The sequence below is a fragment of the Triturus cristatus genome, chromosome 4_1, assembly GCF_964204655.1.
Source record: "Triturus cristatus chromosome 4_1, aTriCri1.1, whole genome shotgun sequence".
NCBI classification, from domain to species: domain Eukaryota; kingdom Metazoa; phylum Chordata; class Amphibia; order Caudata; family Salamandridae; genus Triturus; species Triturus cristatus.
Genome location: NC_140585.1, coordinates 811,183,926 through 811,206,648, shown reverse-complemented (window position 1 = coordinate 811,206,648; position 22,723 = coordinate 811,183,926). Strand labels below are relative to the sequence as shown.

The 22,723-nt window shown below is 41.8% G+C and overlaps 2 protein-coding genes across 22 annotated transcripts in view; one reads left to right on the top strand and one right to left on the bottom strand.

Annotated features, from left to right (window-relative positions):
• GRIP1 (glutamate receptor interacting protein 1) overlaps positions 1-3,918 on the top strand; it is a 1,150,044-nt gene extending 1,146,126 nt beyond the window's left edge. For all 21 annotated transcript variants that reach the window (XM_085653460.1, XM_085653456.1, XM_085653454.1 and 18 more), the window contains 2 exons: positions 1,428-1,574; positions 2,076-3,918. In XM_085653460.1, the coding sequence (XP_085509586.1) occupies positions 1,428-1,574; positions 2,076-2,309 (381 nt within the window). In that variant the 3' untranslated portion in view covers positions 2,310-3,918. The remainder of the gene's footprint in view (positions 1-1,427; positions 1,575-2,075) is intronic.
• Positions 3,755-22,723, bottom strand: part of HELB (DNA helicase B) — a 373,513-nt gene continuing 354,544 nt past the window's right edge. Inside the window, exons 12-13 of the mRNA XM_085653437.1 lie at positions 9,122-9,940; positions 3,755-4,915 (exon numbers count right to left, since the gene is read on the bottom strand). Coding sequence (XP_085509563.1) covers positions 4,832-4,915; positions 9,122-9,940 — 903 coding nt within the window. The 3' untranslated portion in view covers positions 3,755-4,831. The remainder of the gene's footprint in view (positions 4,916-9,121; positions 9,941-22,723) is intronic.

Here is a 22,723-nt window from a genome sequence, read left to right as displayed (position 1 = left end):
GTTAAATGTCATGTTCTGTCTCCTGAGGGATCTTGGCCTTTTCTTTCTCTGACTTCAAAGTGATAGAATGTATGTGAAAATTATGCTGGAAAACGCAAGATTTTTTTCTAGCAAACAAAATTGTGCTCATATATCAGAATTAGGAAAATACAAATTAAGTTTATTTTTTTGTAATTCTGAAGTGTGGTAGAAACAAATATTTGAATACGATCAAACACATACACTAGGTGACATTTCCACACCTCATTTGTGTGCAGTAAAACTGTCTGGGCAAATGTAATGGTAATTTCAATTGAAAATGTGTTGTCTGTAATGACAGTGCGCTACCACACAATGCAAACTTCACCCACGCCACGCCACTATACAACTCTACTCCACTGTACACCACTCCACTTTGACATTCTTGTCCACTCTATGCCACGCCACTACATTCTACAACACTCCGCTCTAAGACACACCACTCAGACACTCTGCGACAAGCTCTCCCACGTCTCAAGATGTACCCCACTCTACACTACACCAGTCTACCGCACTCCAGTCACCCCAATCTACCCACCCTACTCTGCTCCAGTCTACAACACTTCAATCTCAAGCAACTCACCCCAATTTACTACACTCCACTCTACCCCAATAAACACCCCTATCTCACAACCCACTCCACATTACCGCAGACTACCCGACTGCACTGCAATCTAACCCACTTCAATGGACTCCACTCTAATCGACCCCATTCCAGTCTACCCCACTCCAATCCACTCATTCTACCCCATTCCAATCTACCCTACTCCAGTCTTCTCTCATCCGCTCTACTCCACTTACTTTTTGCTGTGCTGAATAGCAGCGACACTAGTGTAAAACATGGCTAAAACACATTGCCAAAGCCAATAGCTCTTGTTTTCATTTAGCAACAAATCCCTATGTCAGAAAGTCTGATGGTTCAGGCTTCCACCAGCAGGGTGCACTCCAATTCATTTCCAATGGATCCACCATATAGAGAGTCAAAAGAAATCAAAGCATTCAGGAAACTGATGTTTGTCTTGGCCAGTTTGTCCCTCCGGTTAGTCAATGCCAAATGTTTCCCGGGGAGATAGTCCCATCCTTTATGAGACAAGATTGGTAATATCTTGTTGGCAGTTCCTGAGGGATTAGGGACCAACCTAGCTCAAACCATCCAGGATGGCCAAATAGATTATCCGTTCTGGAATGGACACCATTATTGTTCCTAACAGATTTCAAGCTCTCCTATAAACTACGTACCTAAAGTTAAACGTAAAGAAAACCAAGTGTAAGGAATACCCTTCCGACACTAAACATAAAATGATACACTGTCTACTAACATGAATTGATTGTTTAACTTATGTTATATGATTGCTTCCAGTACAGGAGGCTTTTATAATTCAGTTTTGTTTCTTTTCTCTAATGCATAGGTATCTTTGTATAAAGATTCAGAAGCGGAAGACTTTGGGTTTAGCGTTGCAGATGGTCTGCTTGAAAAAGGAGTATATGTAAAAAACATACGGCCAAATGGACCAGGCGAGATGGGAGGTCTCAAATCGTATGATCGGCTTCTGCAGGTTTGCATGTTTTTGCAAATGCTATATAGTAAAGTTGTATTCTGTCATAATAGGATCCAGTTTCAAAAGCGCAAAATGCAACATTTTTGAAAACCTCACCCATAACCACCTACTTACTTAATCATATATAAACTGTGTACAGAGAGACAAACTGAAATATGTCAGCCCACTTAATTGCTGTCCTACAGTACAGCCCCCCCCCAATTCTTATATGTATAACAGGTTTTGCTACATAAGAAATGCATGTATGCTCTGTTAAATTGGGATAGCTGGTACATCTGCCAATATTTCATGAAGGATTTCTTTTGATTTTTAGATCAAGGCACGCTTATTCACCTTTAAAAAATGTTTTTTTTTATCATGAGTGCACTAAGTTGACGTGCACCCTGGCTTTATTTCTAGGCTAGTTCATATTTATCGCCATCTGGGTTAATCCTTAAAAAGAATTCATAATGATTGTATGCGTTTAATTACAGTTCCTTTTATTTATTTCCAATCCAGGTGAACCATGTCCGTACTAGAGACTTTGACTGCTGCCTGGTTGTGCCCTTAATAGCAGAGTCTGGAAACAAACTCGACTTGGTAATTAGTAGAAACCCACTGGCTTCTCAGAAGATTATCTCGGATCAACAGAGTTTATTAGCAGGGGAATGGATTGAACAAAATAATGCCTTCCATCAACAAACCGGGCGAATGTCCAACACAGAGATGAGAGATCCCACTAACACATTATAGCAAAAGTGATTTTCTGAAGTGGACTCTAAGTGAAGAACACATGGTGCTAAATACCAGCCACATAATTTGTCTGTGACGTTTAAGACACAGATTAAGGAAATTATGTGGCATGGAGGGTAAACAGCGGTCTTTGAACATTTCTCACAAAAACTCACGGTTCGCCATGATGATTACTTATAAAGCAGACTTCTTAATAATTTGTAACCACTAAAAATGGAATAGAAGTGCCATTTCAAGCCTGGCATCAGAGCTCTTTTGGTTCCACAAAGTCAAGAGAACTAGAACATGGATAACTGGCTTTGAATGACCTCAGTTCTTCAAAGAGAAAGATGTGAAACTATCGAAGATCTACTGCTAATGTCCTCTCCTTATCTTGGCAGCATAATTATTTTTTTGTATTGGAACCCAGGCTGTGTCGCTCGCTGGCTGTTACGATCTTATTTCCTTCAACCAGTTCTATTTTGGGGAAACTCAGTCATGAGATAGTGTACCGAACATTGATTTTGTAAGTCTGACCCTTGTGTTAGTACAGTTTAACTGTTGGGTGTATTGGCCATCTTGCCAATGTATGAATGCTGACTGTAAATAGGTGCAGATGAGGATACAGTTGTGTGTGCTGAAAAGTGTATGTAACCACGATAGGTAGATAAACATAAATCTCCCTATGCAATGGTGTACAGGGCAAGAAAAGCCAAACAATATATAGTCTGATTCATTGGTACACTTACTGCTCAATGCACAGTAAACTGGACATGAGCTTTGTGTTTTATTTCACTAAGAGTTTAGATGCTTAATGGACATTTAAGAAATTTATTTTTTTAATGTAATTGTAGCAAAAGGAGGGCTAAAGAACATATTACAAGGTCCCACACAGATGATCCTCATAAATAAATAGCTGCTTTGTTCTCTTGCGGCAGTCTTCTAAAATGATGCTGGACCATTGAACTACATTTTATTCTGAGCCATGGCTTCTATGTTGCTTTTCTTGTTTTTAGATACAACAACTTTAATTATATGTTTTACATGTTTGTTTGCCAATTCTGCCCCGTTTTTAAGCAATAAAAACAAGTTTTTTTTTTGTCCTCTTTTGCTCACCAGCATTTCGTTGGCTTTGCTCTGGCATTCAAGATGTTTATTATATATTGTCATTTTGTAATTATGATGAAGAGCTGTATGTGTGAACACACATCTATATCTATGGCCTTTTGGAACAGTTACATTTTGTAATCAGTTTTTTTATGTTGACGTTTCTGTTGAAACCTACAACGAAATCTCGCTTAACAGTTGAACAAGTTGCTTTGCCTCAATGTCTTCATATTTCAGCACTGCCGGTGAAAACAGTAGATCAATACTCAGATCTTGTAGGAACCCTCCCTCCTCTTTCATCAAGACAGTCTCTTAAATATGTATTTTTGTTTGTAACAAACAAGTATTAAACTGTAAAGTATTTTTGTACAAATTTAATCCTTAAATGGCATGACATTTCTCGTCTATGTATGGTTTTAAAAAATCAACCTATTGCAATTTGTATGAAAACAGTTCAACTATCAATTGGAATAAACAGTGATTTGAAGACAAACGAGTGACATAAAATGTTCAGTGGTATCACTACTTAAAGTCCAGCTTCGTTATTTGAAAGGATAAAAGTTGTGTTGAAAGGGATAATCAAACTAACAACACATCACAAGAAGAGTATATTTTTTCAATGAGCGCCAAACATTCCTAAAGTTTCCGCAATAAAAGATACACACATTATGTATGATGGTTACAAACAAAGTGTAGATGAGCAATATAAAAACAGAAGCGGCAGGCTTAGATCTAAGATTACATTGATTTGCAGTCAACTTTCCGTCCTCGAAAATCAAACTATCAAAATATTTTTAAATGTGCAATATCATTTTGGAACCTTCATTTACTAAGACGTTTCCCCTTGACAGGTTAAAGGTGCAAACATTCCCCAGACAAATAAAAATCTGCATTAATACCCACTAAAGTTGATAGATTCAAGACGTTCAAAATCCCTAGCCTCTAAAATTTAAGAAAAAGACAACATTGATGTGTTGGAAGGGTATAACACAACGGAGGTTTTAACAACCATATTCCGCAGTATAAACTAATAAAAAAAATTTTTTACGTGCATTCTGGTGTTGAAGGCTCTTCAACAGAAAAGCGATGTGCAAAGTTTTGTTTACCTTAACTGAGTGAAGGACAGAAAAAAGAAATCATAATGGCGAGTGTAAAGAAATAATTGGAACCAATTCAAGAAATGGAAATGTATACATTTAAAATTAAGAAAATAGTAAATTCTGCTAATCGCCTTTTTTCAGCACATCTGAGCAGTACTAAACAGAAAAAAGAAATGTGCATGGGCATGGTTCACTTGCATCTTCCAGACGCAGCAAAAAGTATGGATCTCCAAGGTTTTCCTCATAACGGAAAGTAGACAGCTCCAGCCTTTGTAATGTACAGCTTCATCTGTCCAATAAAGCACCTTTGAAATAAAATCTTGGCTTTTTTAGCGTTTAAAAAAGTTTTTTTGGGCAAACAGTTGCCAAAGACAAATCTCTAAACCTGGTGCATCCAAGCGGTGATTCATCCAAAGTGACCTATTAAAAGGAGAAAAATATTAGGTACATGTCTGCCACACAGTGTCATAGAACAATTATCAATGTTCATGCAAATGTATTGCTTCAATTTAAAGGGCAGACATTCGGCATAGAAGGCTAGAGGTCACCGATGTATGTCCAGAAGGACCTGATCCGTGACAGATTTTCAGGATAACTTCTGACTAGATACCATTAGTTTAAATAATTGTATGTAAATTTATCTCATGTGGCTATCCTCAAAATCAGGCATAGATCCAGCCCTGCTGGACCCACATTGGACACCGGTGCTGAAAGCTAGCAGTTTGTCTTCAAATGCAAAAAAAGGTTGTTTAATGGTATTAGGATTAGTATAATTATAAGAAAGCGATATGCCTACAGGGAAACCTCACTGAATAACTTCTTGCACTGTAAATTCAAAACTCATTTACTTATCTCACTCAGTTAGGCTGTTTAATATATTTAATTTATGGTTATTATCAAAAAAATGTACCACTACGGCTCTGATTAAGAGTGGGTCGGTGTTTTCCCACCCCTGCGTAAATCTGTTTGTGCATCGATCAGATTTACAAGTTGGGTTATATTTACTGTATTGGGTCATTAAGGGGAGCTTTTTTAAACTTCTGTTGAATAACAAAGATGTCTACCACATTACATGTACCACATTGTCATAAATTTGGCGAGCATCGCTCGGAGAATCAACAATCAGTCTCAAAGGGGAGCTTTAAATATCTCACACTTAGTTAAATTTGTCAAGCCTTACCTGCGGAAATTTAAGAAGGAAAAGTATATGGCGTATACTGTATTACGTAGATTTTGTCTGAAAAGCACCAAAGCTAGCATTTTATTCCCCAGAGACTCATAAATAGGTGCTATTTATTGCAACTAATAAATATAATTCCCCAGGTTATCGTTATTTAGCTGGTATGATAAAAAGCATCTGAATTCCTACAACCTCGGAAACAAGGCAGATATAGGGCATATGGGGCCTCATTTACGAGGCCCCTAGCGTCACTTTTGCGCCGCCAGTGCCACTTTTTTTACGCTTCCGTGGCGGAATGTGCTGCAGCATATTTACAAGGCCACGCAAAGCCACTTTGCATGGTTTTTCATGGCCTTGTAAATATGTGCTGCTTTAAAGCAGAACACTGCGTAAAAGGGGCGTTCCTTGGGTATTGCTGTGGGTGTTCCCACACAAAAACCATGGGATCTGAACCAGTCCCAGTTTTATGAGGAATTGTAAACCTAGGCATGTGTCAGATTCTAACGCCACCAGGGTAGTGTTTGGGAGGCGCAACAAGGAGAAATATCCTTATTTTTGCTTGTTTTTTCTTCTCTCTATGCGTGCTACATTCAGCAGCACACATAGAGAAAAACATCTCTCGTGATTGTTTTTGTGCAGGAAGATGTCCCTTACTGCACAAAAACAATCACCTCTACAACACAGCCACCCTTGCACCATGGCACAAGGGTGACTGCGTTGGCATATGACAACCCATTGTGCACTAGCGCAGGGGAAAAGAACAGGAATGTGCCATATCTCATACATACGGCGCATTCCTGTCCTTTTCTTTTGACACAGGGCAGCGCTGCAAGATTCCTTGTGGCACTGCCCTGCGCCAAACCCTCATAAATGAGGCCCCCGGCTTCTTAGTTTTTTACATTTTGTATTTTTCATGGGTAAGTTGTTTTAATACTTAAAACACTTTGTCAATCGCCCGTGTGATGGGAAGCAGATCTACTATCAAAGATCACATTTGGAACTGATGGTGGCAGCATCAGCACAAGATAGAAGCCAGGCTTGAAATGAATGTGCTGCAACATGCCCTGGGCAGATTAATGTTATTTGTAGAGTTGTCTGGACACAAGGCAAGGGGAGCAGTACACCAGGATGTTTGCTTTGAAATGTCTGTGATCAACATATGGCATATAAAGCCTAAATTTCATAACCTGGAATAGGAGAAATCTGCATCGAAGCACTTTCATATTGTATTACAAGCCTCTACCACTAGTTAAAAAATGTAATACTTTCAGCTAATAAGGTCACTCTGACTATGTATATTACTGGACAAAAAAATATGAATGTACAGTGAACGCTAATCTAAATAAAGCTAATGCCAGAAGAAGAAAATAACCTTTTATAGAGAACAAAGTAGACTGGGAAAGCGAAAAGATTTTTGTCGACCAGAGGGCACTTGAGTATGATATGCATATTATGAAATATATATTTATTTTTAAAGTGCTAGCTTGTGACGTATTGCCTCATTACAATGTGCCTGGATTTAGGTGTATGGATTCCAGGGACCCGGAATCTTGATTTCAGCTAGTATCCTCTCACCTAAAAACAAACAATATGCTGTTTTGTCCCCAGACGGGAATAACTACGTCGACCTAGAGTAACGGATTGTTTTCCACGATTAAAGGGACACATCCTCTAATAGTTACCATCCGTTGGGATCAGGTGATAAACATCAGTGGGGGAGGTGGTCCGAGGAGGAATTTCAAAGAAACGCCTCTGGTGGTGTTGGGGAACAACGTGGGGCAGCAATAATATTGGTAAAATCTTTCCTGAACAAGTATTGATATTTCAATAATCTCTTTTTTATTTTATGTTCATCATGCACCTGTGGCAATTCTCATTTACATTTTAGTTTTGCCATTTAACCATTTGTGTGTGTTTTGTCCCAATGCATTTCGGGTGTGAAGTGTCTCCTTAATGTATTCAAATGGTGAAAATCATTCATATGGAACAAAAGAGGATGTAAACATTGTCAACATATGAACATCATAATTGTGTCTAATAACAAAGCAAGTCTTGGATCTATAATACCAAAACGTCTTCCAATGCCAAATGTGACATTTCATATGCAGTTCTCATAATCAATAAAGTTCAGAACGCTGTGTTGGTATTTAAAACGTTGTCAACATATGATCATAATAATCTAACATAACACAACAAAGGCAGCATTATTTATACAGTGCACCTTTTAAAAAGGTGACTAGTGATGCAAACATGGACAGTGCGCTATATTACAAAGAATATGCAGCCGTGAAACAACGCTGCCTTTGGGGCAGCGCATTTAAGTGAAATACAAAGCGACTGCTTCAAAGCCACTAAGTGTTTCACAATGCAGATGGCTGCTGCCTGCCCTTTGAAGAGGAGAGGGATCCCTTTGCAGGCAGGTACAGTGAGTGACTGTACCCGCCTACAGGGATATGTCTGGGTCCAGAGGGCGGTCTTTAAGAGGATAACTCAAAGTGCACCAACTTTTTGTGGCGCACTTTGAGTGCACCTCTTAAGGGCAAGAGCAAATTGAGTCTCTCATTTGCATGGGTCTATGCCCCGATGCAAATGAGGGAACACCCTATCATGATAGAGCTTAGCTACATGTGACCCAGCGCTATCAGTATTACAGAAGAGGATGCACAAGCATCTGCGGCCCCTCCTGTAATACTATTGTGCCACGGGGGCGCACAAAGCAGGCGACATTTCATTTGCAGTTCACATGATCACTAAAGGTTCACAAAAGTTCAGAGTTCAATGTGCTGTGTTGTATCTATTGGGATAAACCCAAAAATCTCCAGGTACTGTTGTTTTCGTATTTATACGATGATATTTATTACATCCTTTTCTGCTCCATAGGAATGTTTTCACCAGTTGAGTTTTCTCCAGTTGATTATATGCTCCTCTACGGACAGGACTTCAGTCCCGAAATGCCTTGCTATAAACGAGTGTAATTGTTTAAACAATCAGAAAAAAATTGCCACAAATGCACGATTAACATAAAATAAAGGAGTATTATATACATACAAGAGATTTGAAATATAGATGCTTTTTATACAATAATTTACCAGTACTTTACAGACCCAGCTTGTGCCTATATTATTACTGGACGTGTTTCTTTGGTATAGAGCACATGATATATTATGTAGGTCAGGAGCTGGCGACCTTGTCATGGAGCACATAGTAAAACTTCACACAAGAAAACCTTGGTGAGAAACTTAGTGAGGTGTGCCAGGTATGAGAAAAATAGAAAAGTATAAAATTCATGTGTTGTCATCTGGGCCTATAGTAACCCAGAGCTACTTGAGAATTTAAATACAAATCAAAGCACCATTTAGTTTGGGTCTAAAGCAGAGAATAGATTCCTGACTTAACAGTCATTTACAGACAAAATAATTTCAGATGATCAGCATCCAGAATCTTACCCGACTTATCTTTGCAGGACTTTCCGGAACCTCATCCGCAGTCGACAACCTCTTAAAACCACTTGTTGCAGCAGGGCTATCTCCATTACTTGATGCTTCACAAAGAGCTGGATCGAACAATGTATCCAGTTCAGAATCGTTCAGTTCACCAAAACTGTCTGCAATGGAACCCCCACCGGTAGGACTTCTGTCCCACTCACCAGATCCATGAACAGCAATAAAGCCTCCACCTGCTGAAACCTCTGAGGCACCACAAATCTCAAGTTCCGGCTGCTGAAGAAGTTTGTGACCTGAATCAGCATGTCTCTCCAAATGAAGAGTTTTCAAGCAACTTTGGGGAAATTGAATAACATCGCTGATCTGCTTCTGCTCAAGTTTTTGGACCGCAGCTTCCAAATCAGTGTCTGTCGCTTGATCATACACAATTACACTGCTATGTGTATTAGTCTGGTCACATAGAGCTTTAGAACCAATTGCTATAGTATCTTTTTCACCATTAGTCTCTTGGGAATTCAATAGAGTGATATCCTCTTCCTGACTTGATACCATAGAACTGTAGGGATCAATGCGTTCTAGGTTCAGCTGCAAATGAGATGTTGCTGCAGCACAGCCCTTTTTCAGAGTAAGCTTCTCTTTTAAACGTTGCCGTAGTCTAGTTTTTCTGGGACGGCATTTGTTAAACACTGCCTTGACAAGCTGATCTTCTTTTGCTACTATGTAGACACGCTGACGTCCACGGGTAACGGCGGTGTATACATGCTGCCAGTCCTGTCGACCAGCAGTCCCCACTACATACACAACTGTACCCTCCTCTGAACCCTGTAACAAAATTCATAACATTTTATCATATCATTTTAGTGCTCTAATAAAATACATATAGGCTTATAAGCTGCATTGTAACCAAAAAGACACATTAATATTTGATGAAGAAAGTACAACTTCCGCTTTTCCTCGAAAGACAAAAGTTTGAGAATTAATGAGCACATTTCTCAGAGATGGTACATTTATCTTTCAATGTTTAAATAATTGACAGTGCTTATGTTTCATCAAAATAGTGTAAGTATCCATTAATTTGAAAATAACTAATTTGCAATAAAAAAGAATGCAAAAAGGGCCCACTTCTCATACAGAAAAGGCATGTAATTCTGTCCTCAAAGAGAAATGTTCAAGCTAAATGGCTAGCTCAGAAACCACTAACATCGGTAGGCAAGATAAACAGTTTCACATTACTCAGAAGACCTATTATGATGGATACATCTTCTCACACATTCCTCAGCTTATGAATTATCAACCCAGGCTTTAGATTGGTCCAGAAAGTGTTTTCCCAAGCAATATCTTTCCTGCACCACCAGGTAGCTCCATGCGGCTTCAGAGGGTACTCTGCCTCTAGACATGACACAACTCAAGTGTATTAAGTGCCAAATGATGCAATGGTGTCAGTTCCCATTGATCCATGCCTCATCGACGCAGGGCCAGGGATCTCTTGATGTCTCTTGGATAAAATTCCTCAGCTTTCGACAGCAACTAGGTCAATGTCTCTTCTAAATGTTTAAGGGTTTAAACCTTGTCACAGGTATCACAATGATGATGTTCATTTTGGATCGATATGGCATCTGTATGTGGTATCAAACGCGAAGCAGAAGCCTCCATGAACTTGAAGGCCACTAAGGAATGGGAGACCAAGTTCTTCGTAAGGCCCAGCGAAAGTGGGTTTAAGCAATCTCCTTCACCCACTAGTAGGGAAACCAAAAGGAAATGATCTCCTAAAAGATTTTCCTGTGAATAACAAAGAAAGCACCATAGGAAAGTGAAGTTTCCTTCCATGGAAAACTGTTACTGTCTTGTAACTGTCCGAGTACAGGTGCTGTTTCCGGATGCCTGACTCTTCCTTGTTGTCGGCTAAGAATTAGATGCAAAAAAGGAGGAGACTAGATCTTTCAGGTACATTGTTTGAAACTGTGCAGGTCGAGGCCTTTCATTAGGCTATGCTCAATCTGTTCAGGGTGATTCCTGTACACACTGGGCTCTCCCCACGGAATAAGATATTCCTGCTGGTGTTGCGACTCCAATACTGGTTCTGACTTTGATCCCATTGCAACGCCTGATAAGGACAACAGCTGTAAAGAAGATGATAGTTCGGAGGCTGAAAGCCTTTTGCCCCACTATAATACTGATACTGACTTATATCCAGACTTACAGAATCAAACGACGTGGACAAAAAGGGGCATCCCTTAACCCTCTGCTTCAGATGTTTCTTCACCCACAACTGTGATACAAAAAGCTGTGAAAGATTTAGAACTGACCTTGCAATCTATGGAGGTAACGCCTAAAAGTTTGACTGAGATTCTGTAACACTTCTCCCTGGTGGCAGAGCACTTGATTCCATTCAGGCCCTCTTTCACCCCATTATGGCTGTATGGGAAAATATCCTTTTGGGCCCAAAGGTTCATAGAAAGACATCCAGATGTCATATGTTTGCTCTGGCTGATCCCCACCTTTTGTCCTCTCACCAGTTCCTGGAAACCCTGGATGTCTGAACATTCACTTCCAAAAAACAAACAAATGCCTTCCCCATGGTGAAAAGACTTTGCTTCAAGCAGCCTTATACCTTGCTGTACTACTGCCACCTACTTTTAAACCTCCTGTCCTCTGAGCCCTACACATGTTCATGCTATAGTGATCACAATTACCTTTTTCTCTGGGCTGGGGTGCCCATCTGGGCGACATGATTTGCGTTGTCCCTTGTACAGCAGGGTCTGGCAGTAGCTAATTATATGGGTTATTTCTCACTCCTATCTATTCTTAACCCCTTCGCTGCGGCGCAAATTCTGCCGCAGCGCTGGGGGGGTGAGGGGTGAGCGCGGCGCCGCCATGCTCATGACGGAACCACGCCGTCATGAGTCACGGGCGAGCTGTGCTCATGACGGCGTGGTTCCATCACGACTCCGCCCACTCTCTTTCGCCCGCACAGGCGGGCAATTAGTGCCGCGTGGGAGGAGCGGCCGCCAACAGCCGCAGCATGACGGAACCACGCCGTCATGAGCACACGCCGCCCGTGGCTCATGACGGCTTGGTTCCGTCATGAGCGCACAAGGGGTTAAGTCTTTATTATCAACCTTCCATGTTTTGATTGCCACATGTGGCACGTTTTATAAAAGGTTTGCTTTACTGATTTTCTCCAACTGTTTATTGTTTCTCTGTGGGATATAAATCTTTTATTGCTTTTCTCAATGGTATACTCATTGAAACCGATGTATAGTTGCCTGGTTTGACTTTGTACCTTGAAACAGTTTTGATGGTGGCAATTACTCAGCTTGTAAGGTCAGGGGCTCTCTCACTTTCTCTACCTTTCCCAGTTTTAGACTCTCATAATCTAGTACTTTGTGCATGCCCATTCGTCTTACCCAAGGTGGTATCTGCATTTCTGGTGGCATCAATCTTTCTTTCCTTCTCACCCCAGCAAGGAGATAGAAGAGTTAAGTTGATAAGACCCCAGATGTGCGGTGTCATATTACTTTGCATGTGACAGAACAGAGTAAATAGCAGCTCTCTGTGACTTCACCAGGTGCAAAGAAAAGGAAAGAAATTACCAAACAGAGTACGGTCTGTTGGGTCATCCCGTGTATCAAGATCTGATACATCTCGGCCTAGAAAGATAGTCCAGAGTGCATTCATGCACATTCCACTAGTGCCACGGCTGCCTCCACATCCCTTTAAGCAGCGTCCCGGTTGTATACATCTTATGGGTAGCTACATGGTCATTGTTAGACCTGGCTTTTTGAGCGGGTTTATCCCCAAACATTTTGCTTTTTGGCCTCTTGTTTTTGTTCCTGGTTTTAGGACTCTGGGCTCTTACCACTGCTGTTCAGTGCTAAAGTGCATATGCTCTCTGTGTAAATTGTTATTATGGGTTGGTATTTCCATGATTGGCTTATTTGATTTACTACTAAGTCATTAGTACAATGCACTGTGTGTGCCCAGGGCCTGTAAATCAAATGCTGATAGTGGGCCTGCAGCACTGATTGTGCTACCCACACAAGCAGCCTTTTAAAAAGGGTCTCAGATGTGCCACTGCAATAGCTGCGTGAAGTCTCTACTGCCATGTCGACTTGGCAAGTGCACCCACTTGCCAGGTCCTAACCTTCTCTTTTATTACATGTAAGTCGCCCCTAAGGTTGGCCCAATGTACCCCTGTGGGCAGGGTGCAGTGTATGTGAAAGGTAGGACATGTACTGATGTGTGTGACATGTCCTGATAGTAAAATACAGTGTATTTAGTTTTTCACTATTAAAAAGCTATCTGTCCCATAGGATAGAATGGGAGTTTATTTATAACATCTTATAAAGTATAACTTCCCATTGGGACAAGTTAGAAAGATGTAGTTTAGTATGCCTGAGCTTAGAATATAAAAATGCATCTTTTAGTAAAGATGATTCTTATATTGTGTGTTCGAAAATACCACTTTTAGAAAGTGGGTATTTTCTTGCTTAACCATCCTGTGTGCCTCTGCTGGTTTGGGGATTGACTGTCTGGCTTTGGAGTGACAGGGGCTGGGGATGTGCATTTTCTCAGACAGCCACTGGGGGGTTGATGTGTGTCCTACTTTTCCTGAATGAGTCTGGGCTGGGCTGAATAGACCTGGGCTACATTTAGAGTAGGGGGAGGAGATTTCCTTGCACCCGAATAGGCCTGGTCTGCCTTACACAATGCTGTCTCCACCTCCTGCCAGGAAGTTGGACCAGAGAGGACAGAACTGGGTTTGGCTGAGCACAGACCCTCTCTGCCGCCAGAGAACAAAGGCAAATTCTGTATAAATATTGGGGCCCATACCCCAGAACTTTAGATCTTTCCTGGAATTCAAGAGGAACCGTTGCCACATAGAACTGCAGAACCTAAAGGAGAAGTACTGCCCCTTTGCTGTGTGCTGTCTGGGGTTGGCCTGTAGTGGCAGTTTCTGCCAAGGAAAGGACAAGTACTTTGTTGTGTGCTGTGTCCCCTGCTTGAGGGAGATCTCCAAGGGCTTGAAGTAGAGCTTCCTTCCTGTCCTGAAGTCTCAGGGACACAAAGACATCACCACCAGCTCCCCTGAACTTACTTGCTGGGAGTTCTGACCTGCCAAGAGGTGCTTGTTTCTGAGTTGGGCCTATGGAGGTTGTTCCTGCTGTTGGGAGCTGGAAAATAGATGCAACTACGAGAAGTGCAAAGCATCCGAACCTGTTTTCGGCGCATCGCCGCTATGGGGGAAGAATTTCGACGCATCGCGCCGCTGAAGAAACCGACGCAGCGCCTGCCCGCGGCTGGAGAAATCGGTGCACGCCGAATCGCGCGCACCGATCTACGAAGTCCGAGATCACCGCTCCAATACCGACACAGGCCCTGTTGTGCGGCTGCAAGAACCAACGCATCGTTGAACCGTGGCTGCAGAGACCAACGCAGTGCCGTTGCTACCGCAATGGGAACCGACGCATCCCCGATACCCACGCATCGCACTCGGGCGCCAAATCTACAAGGACACCAAGGCCACAGTAAGAAACAGACGCATCACCTCCTTGCACATTAAGAAACAGACGCATCACCTCCCCTTCAGTAAGGAACCGATGCATCACCTCCCCGGCAAGGCAGTAAGGAACCGACACCACCTCCCCTGACGTAAGGAACGACGCATCACCTTCCCTGGGCATAAGGAACAAACACATCACCTTCCCTGCAGCTGTTTTTGTTTATGATTTTGACGCATTCAAGGTACTTTGTGTTGAAAGTGTCGAGTCTATAGCTTGCTATGGATAATCAGAAGTAATCAGAAATACATTTTGATTACTGTATTGTGGTTTTGGTCTTGTGTGGTTCAGATAAAGATTACTTGTTTTTCTAAACTGGTGTGGTGTCCATTTGTAGTGTTTTCACTGTATTACTGTATGTGTGCCCAAATGCTTTACATACTGCCTCTGATATAAGCCTCTCTGCTCGTGCCAAGCTACCAAGGAGGTGAGCAGTGGTTACTTTATAAGTGTATACCCCTTACCCTGACTAGAAGAGTCCCTACTTGGACAAAGGAGAAAACCACTGCCAACTAGAGACCTCCATTTCTAACAGTCACCCTTACATACTTTTCCCAAGCACTACTATTGCACATCACAGGTGTGTACTGATGGCTACTTTTCCAGAGCTATGTTGCATGATTTTGTGGGCTATCCAGCGCCCCTGCAGCCATGGGAGTATTGCTTTGGGACTCATTTCACAGAATTCACAGGAAGCTGTGTCCTTCAGAAGATAAAGTTACTTAGTTTCAGTAACAATAATTCCTATGGATACATAATATTTTTGCCGATTCCTCACAGTTCTCCCCTGAGGATTAGTGGTGTAACAAATAAGATTCCAATATATTTACACGTATTTACGTGCTGAAACTATATCAGGAACTGATACCAGTGTACCAGTTGGAGCCTCATATACCTGTCTTGTCATGTCTGGAGGCGGTGACATGGGTGAACCTGCTTGATGGCACTGTAGAGAGATTGCGGGTGAAAAAGCTTTTTCAGGCCTGACTAAAAGGATAATTCATAAAGGGAAAAGTCTGCACAAAGACTATGTATTCACCAGAAGCATTGCTTTCAAAGGCAAGTCATTTTTTCATCAACTAAAGGCTACTTTCAAATAAAGTCTTCCCTTACTTTCATCACCGTGACGTTCGCCCTTAATTATAGCAACTCCTTAAAACACATTATCTAATGGTCCTACCTCAAGATAGAACAGGCCCTCCAGAGGCATGAAATGTGTCTACATCTCGTTTACAATGCCCTCAAAAAAACACAAGCTGATGCAGATGAGATGAAGCACCCATCCTGAATAGTTCAACAACTTTCTACACCACACACATTTCACAATCTCTCTAGCCCCCTTTAGAGACAAAGACAGCTTGTATGCTCTCCTGCATATTACTGTAGTGTGTCGCACTGGTTGGACCATCTCATGTCTTTCTTCCTCACTCAAATGATCTCCATTGGTAAACCATCACCCACCATATTGGTTTCTAGGCAATCAACATCACTCACAAGAGCAAGACCAGAATTTCCACAACCAACATTGGTCAGATCTTGCCACAAACTATTGAACACAAGTCACATGCTTGTGTGCACCATCTCTGATAGCTGGCCTCACAGAAGGCAATAAAACAACTTTCTTTCCTTTCTCACAATAGTAAAACACTTAAAAAGGCAGGTATTAATGTCCAATGCAGATGCTACTACACACTAAGTCACACACCAGCAGAATGAATGAAATAGCTTGCCTACACTTTTTAAACGACAAATACATGAAATCTCTACTACTGACCTGTGCAACTGTGCTAATCTTATTGCTTTTTTAGGTGGTACTCAGAGCTGTGTCTGACCAGTAGTCCAGGACTAAATTTATTATGTGTGATATTCTATTCAATAAAACCTCAGATGAATAATCAAGCAGGCTGTGTCAAAATACTAACAACTTGGCATTTCGATCCTACCGTTCCTCCATGTGTAACAACTACCACTGCTTCCAATGTTGATATACTGCCAAACTGTTACTTTCAAGAGAACAGTCATACTCTGCCTCCTCTTCACAACACCAGACCCCATTGCACACTTGCATAGCACAATTTATATGTTTTACATGCACCACATCACCAAGTTCAAAAAGCCAACCGTTAGGGAATGTGCCAATCACAACACCACATTTACGCCTCTTAGAACTCCAAGCGAGCCTCCGTTCCCACTGACTAACCCCAATCTACCCATTATATCCATGCCTTCCAGCCTGCACAAATTAATGGGTATGGCAGAAACTCATGGCACCACCACAACACTCAGCATCACAGACATCTGCCTTCAGTCTGTCTGTTACACACAAGATCTACTATAGCATAGGGACAAGCCATCCAGGTATTCATTGTATACTATGAATACAACCCTGCTGCCCCCCAAAGCAAAGCATATAATAAATAATCCATAACATACGCATACAAGCAACAACCAACACAGTGTCTGGTCTGCATGATTATCAAAGCCATAAAGAAGTTACACAACAAAACCTACAGATGTGAGTATACACAATACAGAGCAATGCGATACCATACTATTGAGAGATGCGAACATTGCCAATACCAATTAGAAATGTAGCATGTACCTTACAAAGCAAGTTTGTGATTCATAACCTCGCCAATGAATAGGACTATTGGTATCGTATAATTCTTTTCAATGTCTTAGTTTTCCTTCTTAAAAACAAAGTTGTCTAATGATAAGACACAAGGCGTTTACACTGAAGCAAAAATAATACCACAACTAGAAAATATTACATAAAAGGTGGCGGAAATGTTACAAAACAAGTTTAAAAACAAAACAAGCATTGGCATAGCCAATAGGTCTCGCTTTTGGGACCTTAAAAGTATTTAGTTATGCAGCACAATGTCCTTGGTGCAACAACATCAACCGTTGTATGGCTAAACACTTATAAGGTCACAAAGGCAAGACTTATTGGCTATGCCAATGCTTGTCAAGATGGAGTCCAATTAAAAGCTACAGGCTTATCCGGTCCAAGACATGAATTTGGTATATGCAGGAAACTCCATTGTCTCATTTGATTTTCTACTGGACATTGCTCAGGTGATGAGGAGGGTTCAAGTTTGGTTCGCTTACTGTTTACTACTACGCATAGTAGCTCATTAGATCGGGGGGGGGAGGGAAGGTCGACACACTCCGATATCAGTCTAGCAGTGGGAGAAGGTTTCACTTTCCTAAACCAGTCCCAGAATGGGTTTTGCAGTGTGTTGCTGAATGTTGAGTCACAGTTCATAGCACCCCAGCAAAAATTCAGCTTGGAGCCTAAATGTCAAAATATAAAATACACCGGCTAAAAGATTGGCAATCATGAAATATTTTGGTGTATACTTGTGTCTACTACACTTTTCTTCGGCGACCACAAAGAGAGCGGGAGTAGCCATATTTTGTAGTCTGTATTTACAGTGACCATGAAAGCAGTTTTCCCAGATAAGTTTGCCAGGATGCGAAGGATAATAATACAACTGGGCTTGAAAGAGTATAATATCTTGGTATCTGGTTCTAAGGAACCATTCCTAACCATTTCCACAGCTATGGAGTACATTCAGGATGACCTAATTGTTGGCAGTGGCATGAACATTGTGATGGGCACAATAGAGGGCAGACCACACTAACAGTTTGACAGTGGTAGCTGGTTCTCCGCTCACTTTCAAGAAGTGGATTTATGAAGAAAAAAAATTCCACACAATATAGATCTCATGTTTTACTCCACAGTCCATAAGTCATATGATCGCCATGACCACTTTCTATTTAGCACTAGGATTTGACGGGAGATAAGTAGCGAAAAAGGTTGCAACACAAACTGTGCCATGATCAGGCTTGCAATTGAAACTAAATTTCGGCTTCTAACTGATTATCCTCTTCGCAACCAAATTATCAAATTTAAGATGAGGGAGGAAATATTGAGATATGGACTGAGAATGATTCAGAGGATGCCTCTTCCTCCACTCTCTAAGATTAATGGAAAGCGTACATTACCATTACATTCGAGGCATCTTCATTACGGAAGTAGCAATCCAGGATGGTGTAGGCTGACGTCCTATTCTCCCTCAAAACCTCCTTAGCAGATGTAGGGAGAGAACACAAAAAGACTACCTCCAGTAAATTAACAGCAAGATGGTTCAGCGGGCTGAAACTCGCCCGGTCGTGGCAACGATTTAAAAGGCACAAATTCGTATAAGGCAGAGTAAGCATAGACTTTTCGCCTAATTGAGCGCCGTTAAAATGGGTCATAGACATGGTTTATTAATAGCGCTTAAAAAGGCAGGGGTGCATGGAGCGCTATATAAACATACATCCTGCTTTGTTTGGTCCAAATGCATATCGAATACAACCCCAATGTAAGGGTGATAGCTTGAGGGAAGCATCAAATTAAAAACGGAGATGTGATTTTATAAGCACCACCATTTAATACTAGTCTTTGAAACCGAAAAGCATGCCCTCGTGAAAAGGCAGCTCATGTCTGACAAACGATATGCTGGATTGCAGCGCCTAGAAGTTAGCATGCCACACCTTATCTAGTAGCCCACTGTGTCTCTTGAAGCTCCATTGGGAACGGGAGGGGGGCGCTGTACGTGCATTAGAAACACGAGGGAAATGGCTGAAATGAATGTCCCTTGGAACGAAAAATGAAGCAAAACGATCCACGCAAAATAAATACAAGAGGAATTAAAGGAAAGGAAAGCGGGAGAGTGGACAAAAAGAAAAACAAGCACGTGAAAATGTAAGATTAACAAGTAAAGACAGACGGTGCAAGCGTTGAAATGTTTTAGGCGGTCCGTAGGTAAGGTGCGGGGCATGATTTGGGCATCGTCTTTATTGGGTTAGTGCGTGCTTTCAGATTATTTTTTTTTGCTGGTTTTATTCCGAGGCCTCTGCCAGTGTATTTATAGTGTAGAAGGGGTGCATATGCTCAGCTGAGACGGGAATAGCTCTTGTCGGCATCTCTTAATCACATGTGCGAATCAGTACCGTATTTCTTTTAAGTAAAGCGTGTCCTTGCTCAGTCTCCGGCTTTGTATTTCCGCTATTAGTAGTAGTTTGTTCCCTGTGTCTGTCAGTTTATCAGTAACGCTGTGAAAGACAGTTCCAGTGGATGAAACAGACAAGCCTGGGCCCTAGACCGGTAGGCGGATCGGCACATTCTGTACTCTCCACACGCCCGTCTTCCCAGGGGATTTACTTAAGAGATCTAATGTCTCCTCGTGTAGTCCTTTACACACAGTGAAAGTCATACAGAAATCGAAGTACTTTTCTTTCCTAACGAGTTGGTGAGAGCAGCGTGTTTACTATAAACCGCAGTGAACTCGACAAGCACACTGCTAGTCGAGGACATTAGATTCTGTTAGAGCACACAGTGGGCTTTTTCGGTATTTTATATAACAATAAAAATACGAAACACCTGCACAAAAGGCGGTTTTAGGATTCTTATAGCAGAGTAACCCACGTGAGTCCTGGGATTTCCAAGCTGCCTTGCCGTCCTCTGTTCGGTTATTCGCAATGATTGAAACACTTTCAGTTTCCTTATTTTTTTTCTTATTTCCGGTGTGTTTGTAAATTTCAGGTAGAGAACAGGTCCAGTTTATAGGGGTGTTTTGAAGCAGCTAGTAATTTTACAGAGGTGAACGGTACAGTTTGTGAGGCAGTGTGTAAGATGTGGCAACTCAGTTGCATACTTTAAATACAAAATATTAAATGTTTCCTTTTTTAAAAAAAACATTTAATTGGGATTTCGATGCGAAAATGCCATTACATAATTTGCGACACAAAATTACATGCAAAACATAGAAAGAACCAGTGATACATTTGAGGCAAAGTATTGCACACAATAGTTACTTATCAGGCTTCAGGAAGCATTCACTAGGGTCACTGGGAGCTACCATTATAAGAAGCGTTGCCTCCTGGCATTATACCCAAGAAAGGAACCTTAACTGTCAATATGGGATGTAAATACGGGAGTGTGCAGTGGAAGGGCCGGGTGGGGGGGGGGCGGTTCGAATGTTGCAAAAGCAATGGAGATAACGGGGGGCACAGGCGCTGAACTAGGGAAGCGCACAGTAATGTCCCAGCAACCTTGACTACAGCAGAGGCACTTACAGGGTGAGACTAAGGGGACCTCATGGGGAAAGCAGTTCTCACCCCTTTGGAGGGCATTTATTTGTGCAAGCCTTCCGGGTTTTTTGACGGTGGGGGCGTAGCATCTTTGGCAGTCGTTTGGCGGGAGAAAAAGAGGAGCAAATGAGGCATGGGGAAATAGAAGAGCAAATACGGCACGAAGAACAAAAGAGGAGTACGAGGGGTGGGACTGCGGCTGTCAGGGAGCGCGCTGAAAGTTTAATTAGCCATGAAGAGAGAGCTAATGAGCCATGACGAGGAAAGCCAGATGGCGCATGCCGCTTAATGAGGAAGAGATAGGAAAGGCAGATGGCGGCTGTGCGTGTGCTCACATGCGTAACCGCAAGCTTTAGGCCACAAGCAAAAGCTTGTGGTCGGATTTCTAAAGCCCACTCACTAAATGTCTCACCAGACCAGCGCATGCGAGACCTAAAAACACTTTAGAGGACGTGAGAATGGGAAAGCACGGCAGACTGTTTACCCATGTCTTTCCACAGCTCATGCTCTGCTTGTGTACACGAAGGTGGGTAAGACACAAGATTAAATGCAACCAATCGGGGAGGAGGTTTGTACCACCCACTAATATATTTCATAAAGGGGCAGAATACAAAGATACGTAGTTCTGCTACATTTGTTTACAATTCTGTGTCAGAAGCCTGAGGATGAGTATTCTTAGTATAACAGACTGCATCTATAATGGTCCGGTGGAGTCCTGAAACTTTAAGAAAATGTATGTACACCCAGCATCCCTGCCCCCCAAAAGTGAATAAGTATGTCGCTCCATCTGTCTCACTCTTATTTTCTTGTACAGACTACAGAGCAGGCTAAAAACAAATCTTAGCTGTATTGCTCTTCTTTGCAAGGAAACCGCAACCACTGTTTCAAAGATGTCTGCCAATTAACAGTTTATATTTACTAATGTATTCCATGAGGTGGGCAGAATTTGAAACTTTAAGGTTTGCTATATTTTTCTATGGTCCTGATATTGATGTCGCTCACTAAAATGAGAAAAGACACGAAGCATAATGTCTTCAAGCTTGTTCTGAAATCTCTCACCAGTGTAGTTTCTGAAACACCCAAACCATAACAACCTTGGGTTATTGGTCATTTGCAAAGGGCACAATCTGACACTGGTAAGGCATCGTCGTGCATTCGGTAGTTAAAGGAAGAGTTTATAAATGGTGCTGATCACATTCGGTATCCCAGTGGTGTACAGGAACCATTTTCCCCACTTGCCCGCTCTAGACTGAAGAGAAATAGCATGTTTTGGCAGAAGACAAATAGCATGTTTTTAAAGATTTAATGAAGAAACCCAAAAAGGGTTATTCTCACAAGGCCACCTAGAAAAGTAATCAAGGAGGACACAACTGCTACCTCTGCTGCAGTTCCTGCACAGAAGGAGAAGACAGGGGCGCACATAATAACCAAGGAATACGAACAAGAGACATCAATTCTATGAATGTTGAGACTAGAAACCTTGTACAAACGCGTGGCATTAGTGAAGTAGGGAGTGATAAGTATTTGGGTCGGACTATCTATTAAAATGTTCTTCTATAAGAGAAACATACAGTAATGTTTTGAAAAAACAGGGAGACTCCTTTTTAGGTCTCGCCTAGGCAGCGCGCATGCGCTGCACTAGGAGATGACCTTTTGAAATCGGTCTCCTGCTTTTCAAGCACACTCGTGCTTGTGCTGGCATCCAATGTGCAGGAGCGAGTAGTGGCTCGCGTGGTAATTGAAAACGTATGGCCTGCGCGCCGCTGCTCGCTCTCGTGGATGCCAGCACAAGCACCAGTGCTTGCCTAGTTTTTCCATTGACATGGCAGCCTCCTTAACGAAATAGTTTTCTTGAAACACCGAGCGCGTTTATTTTTCCATTGACACAGCAGCCTCCTTA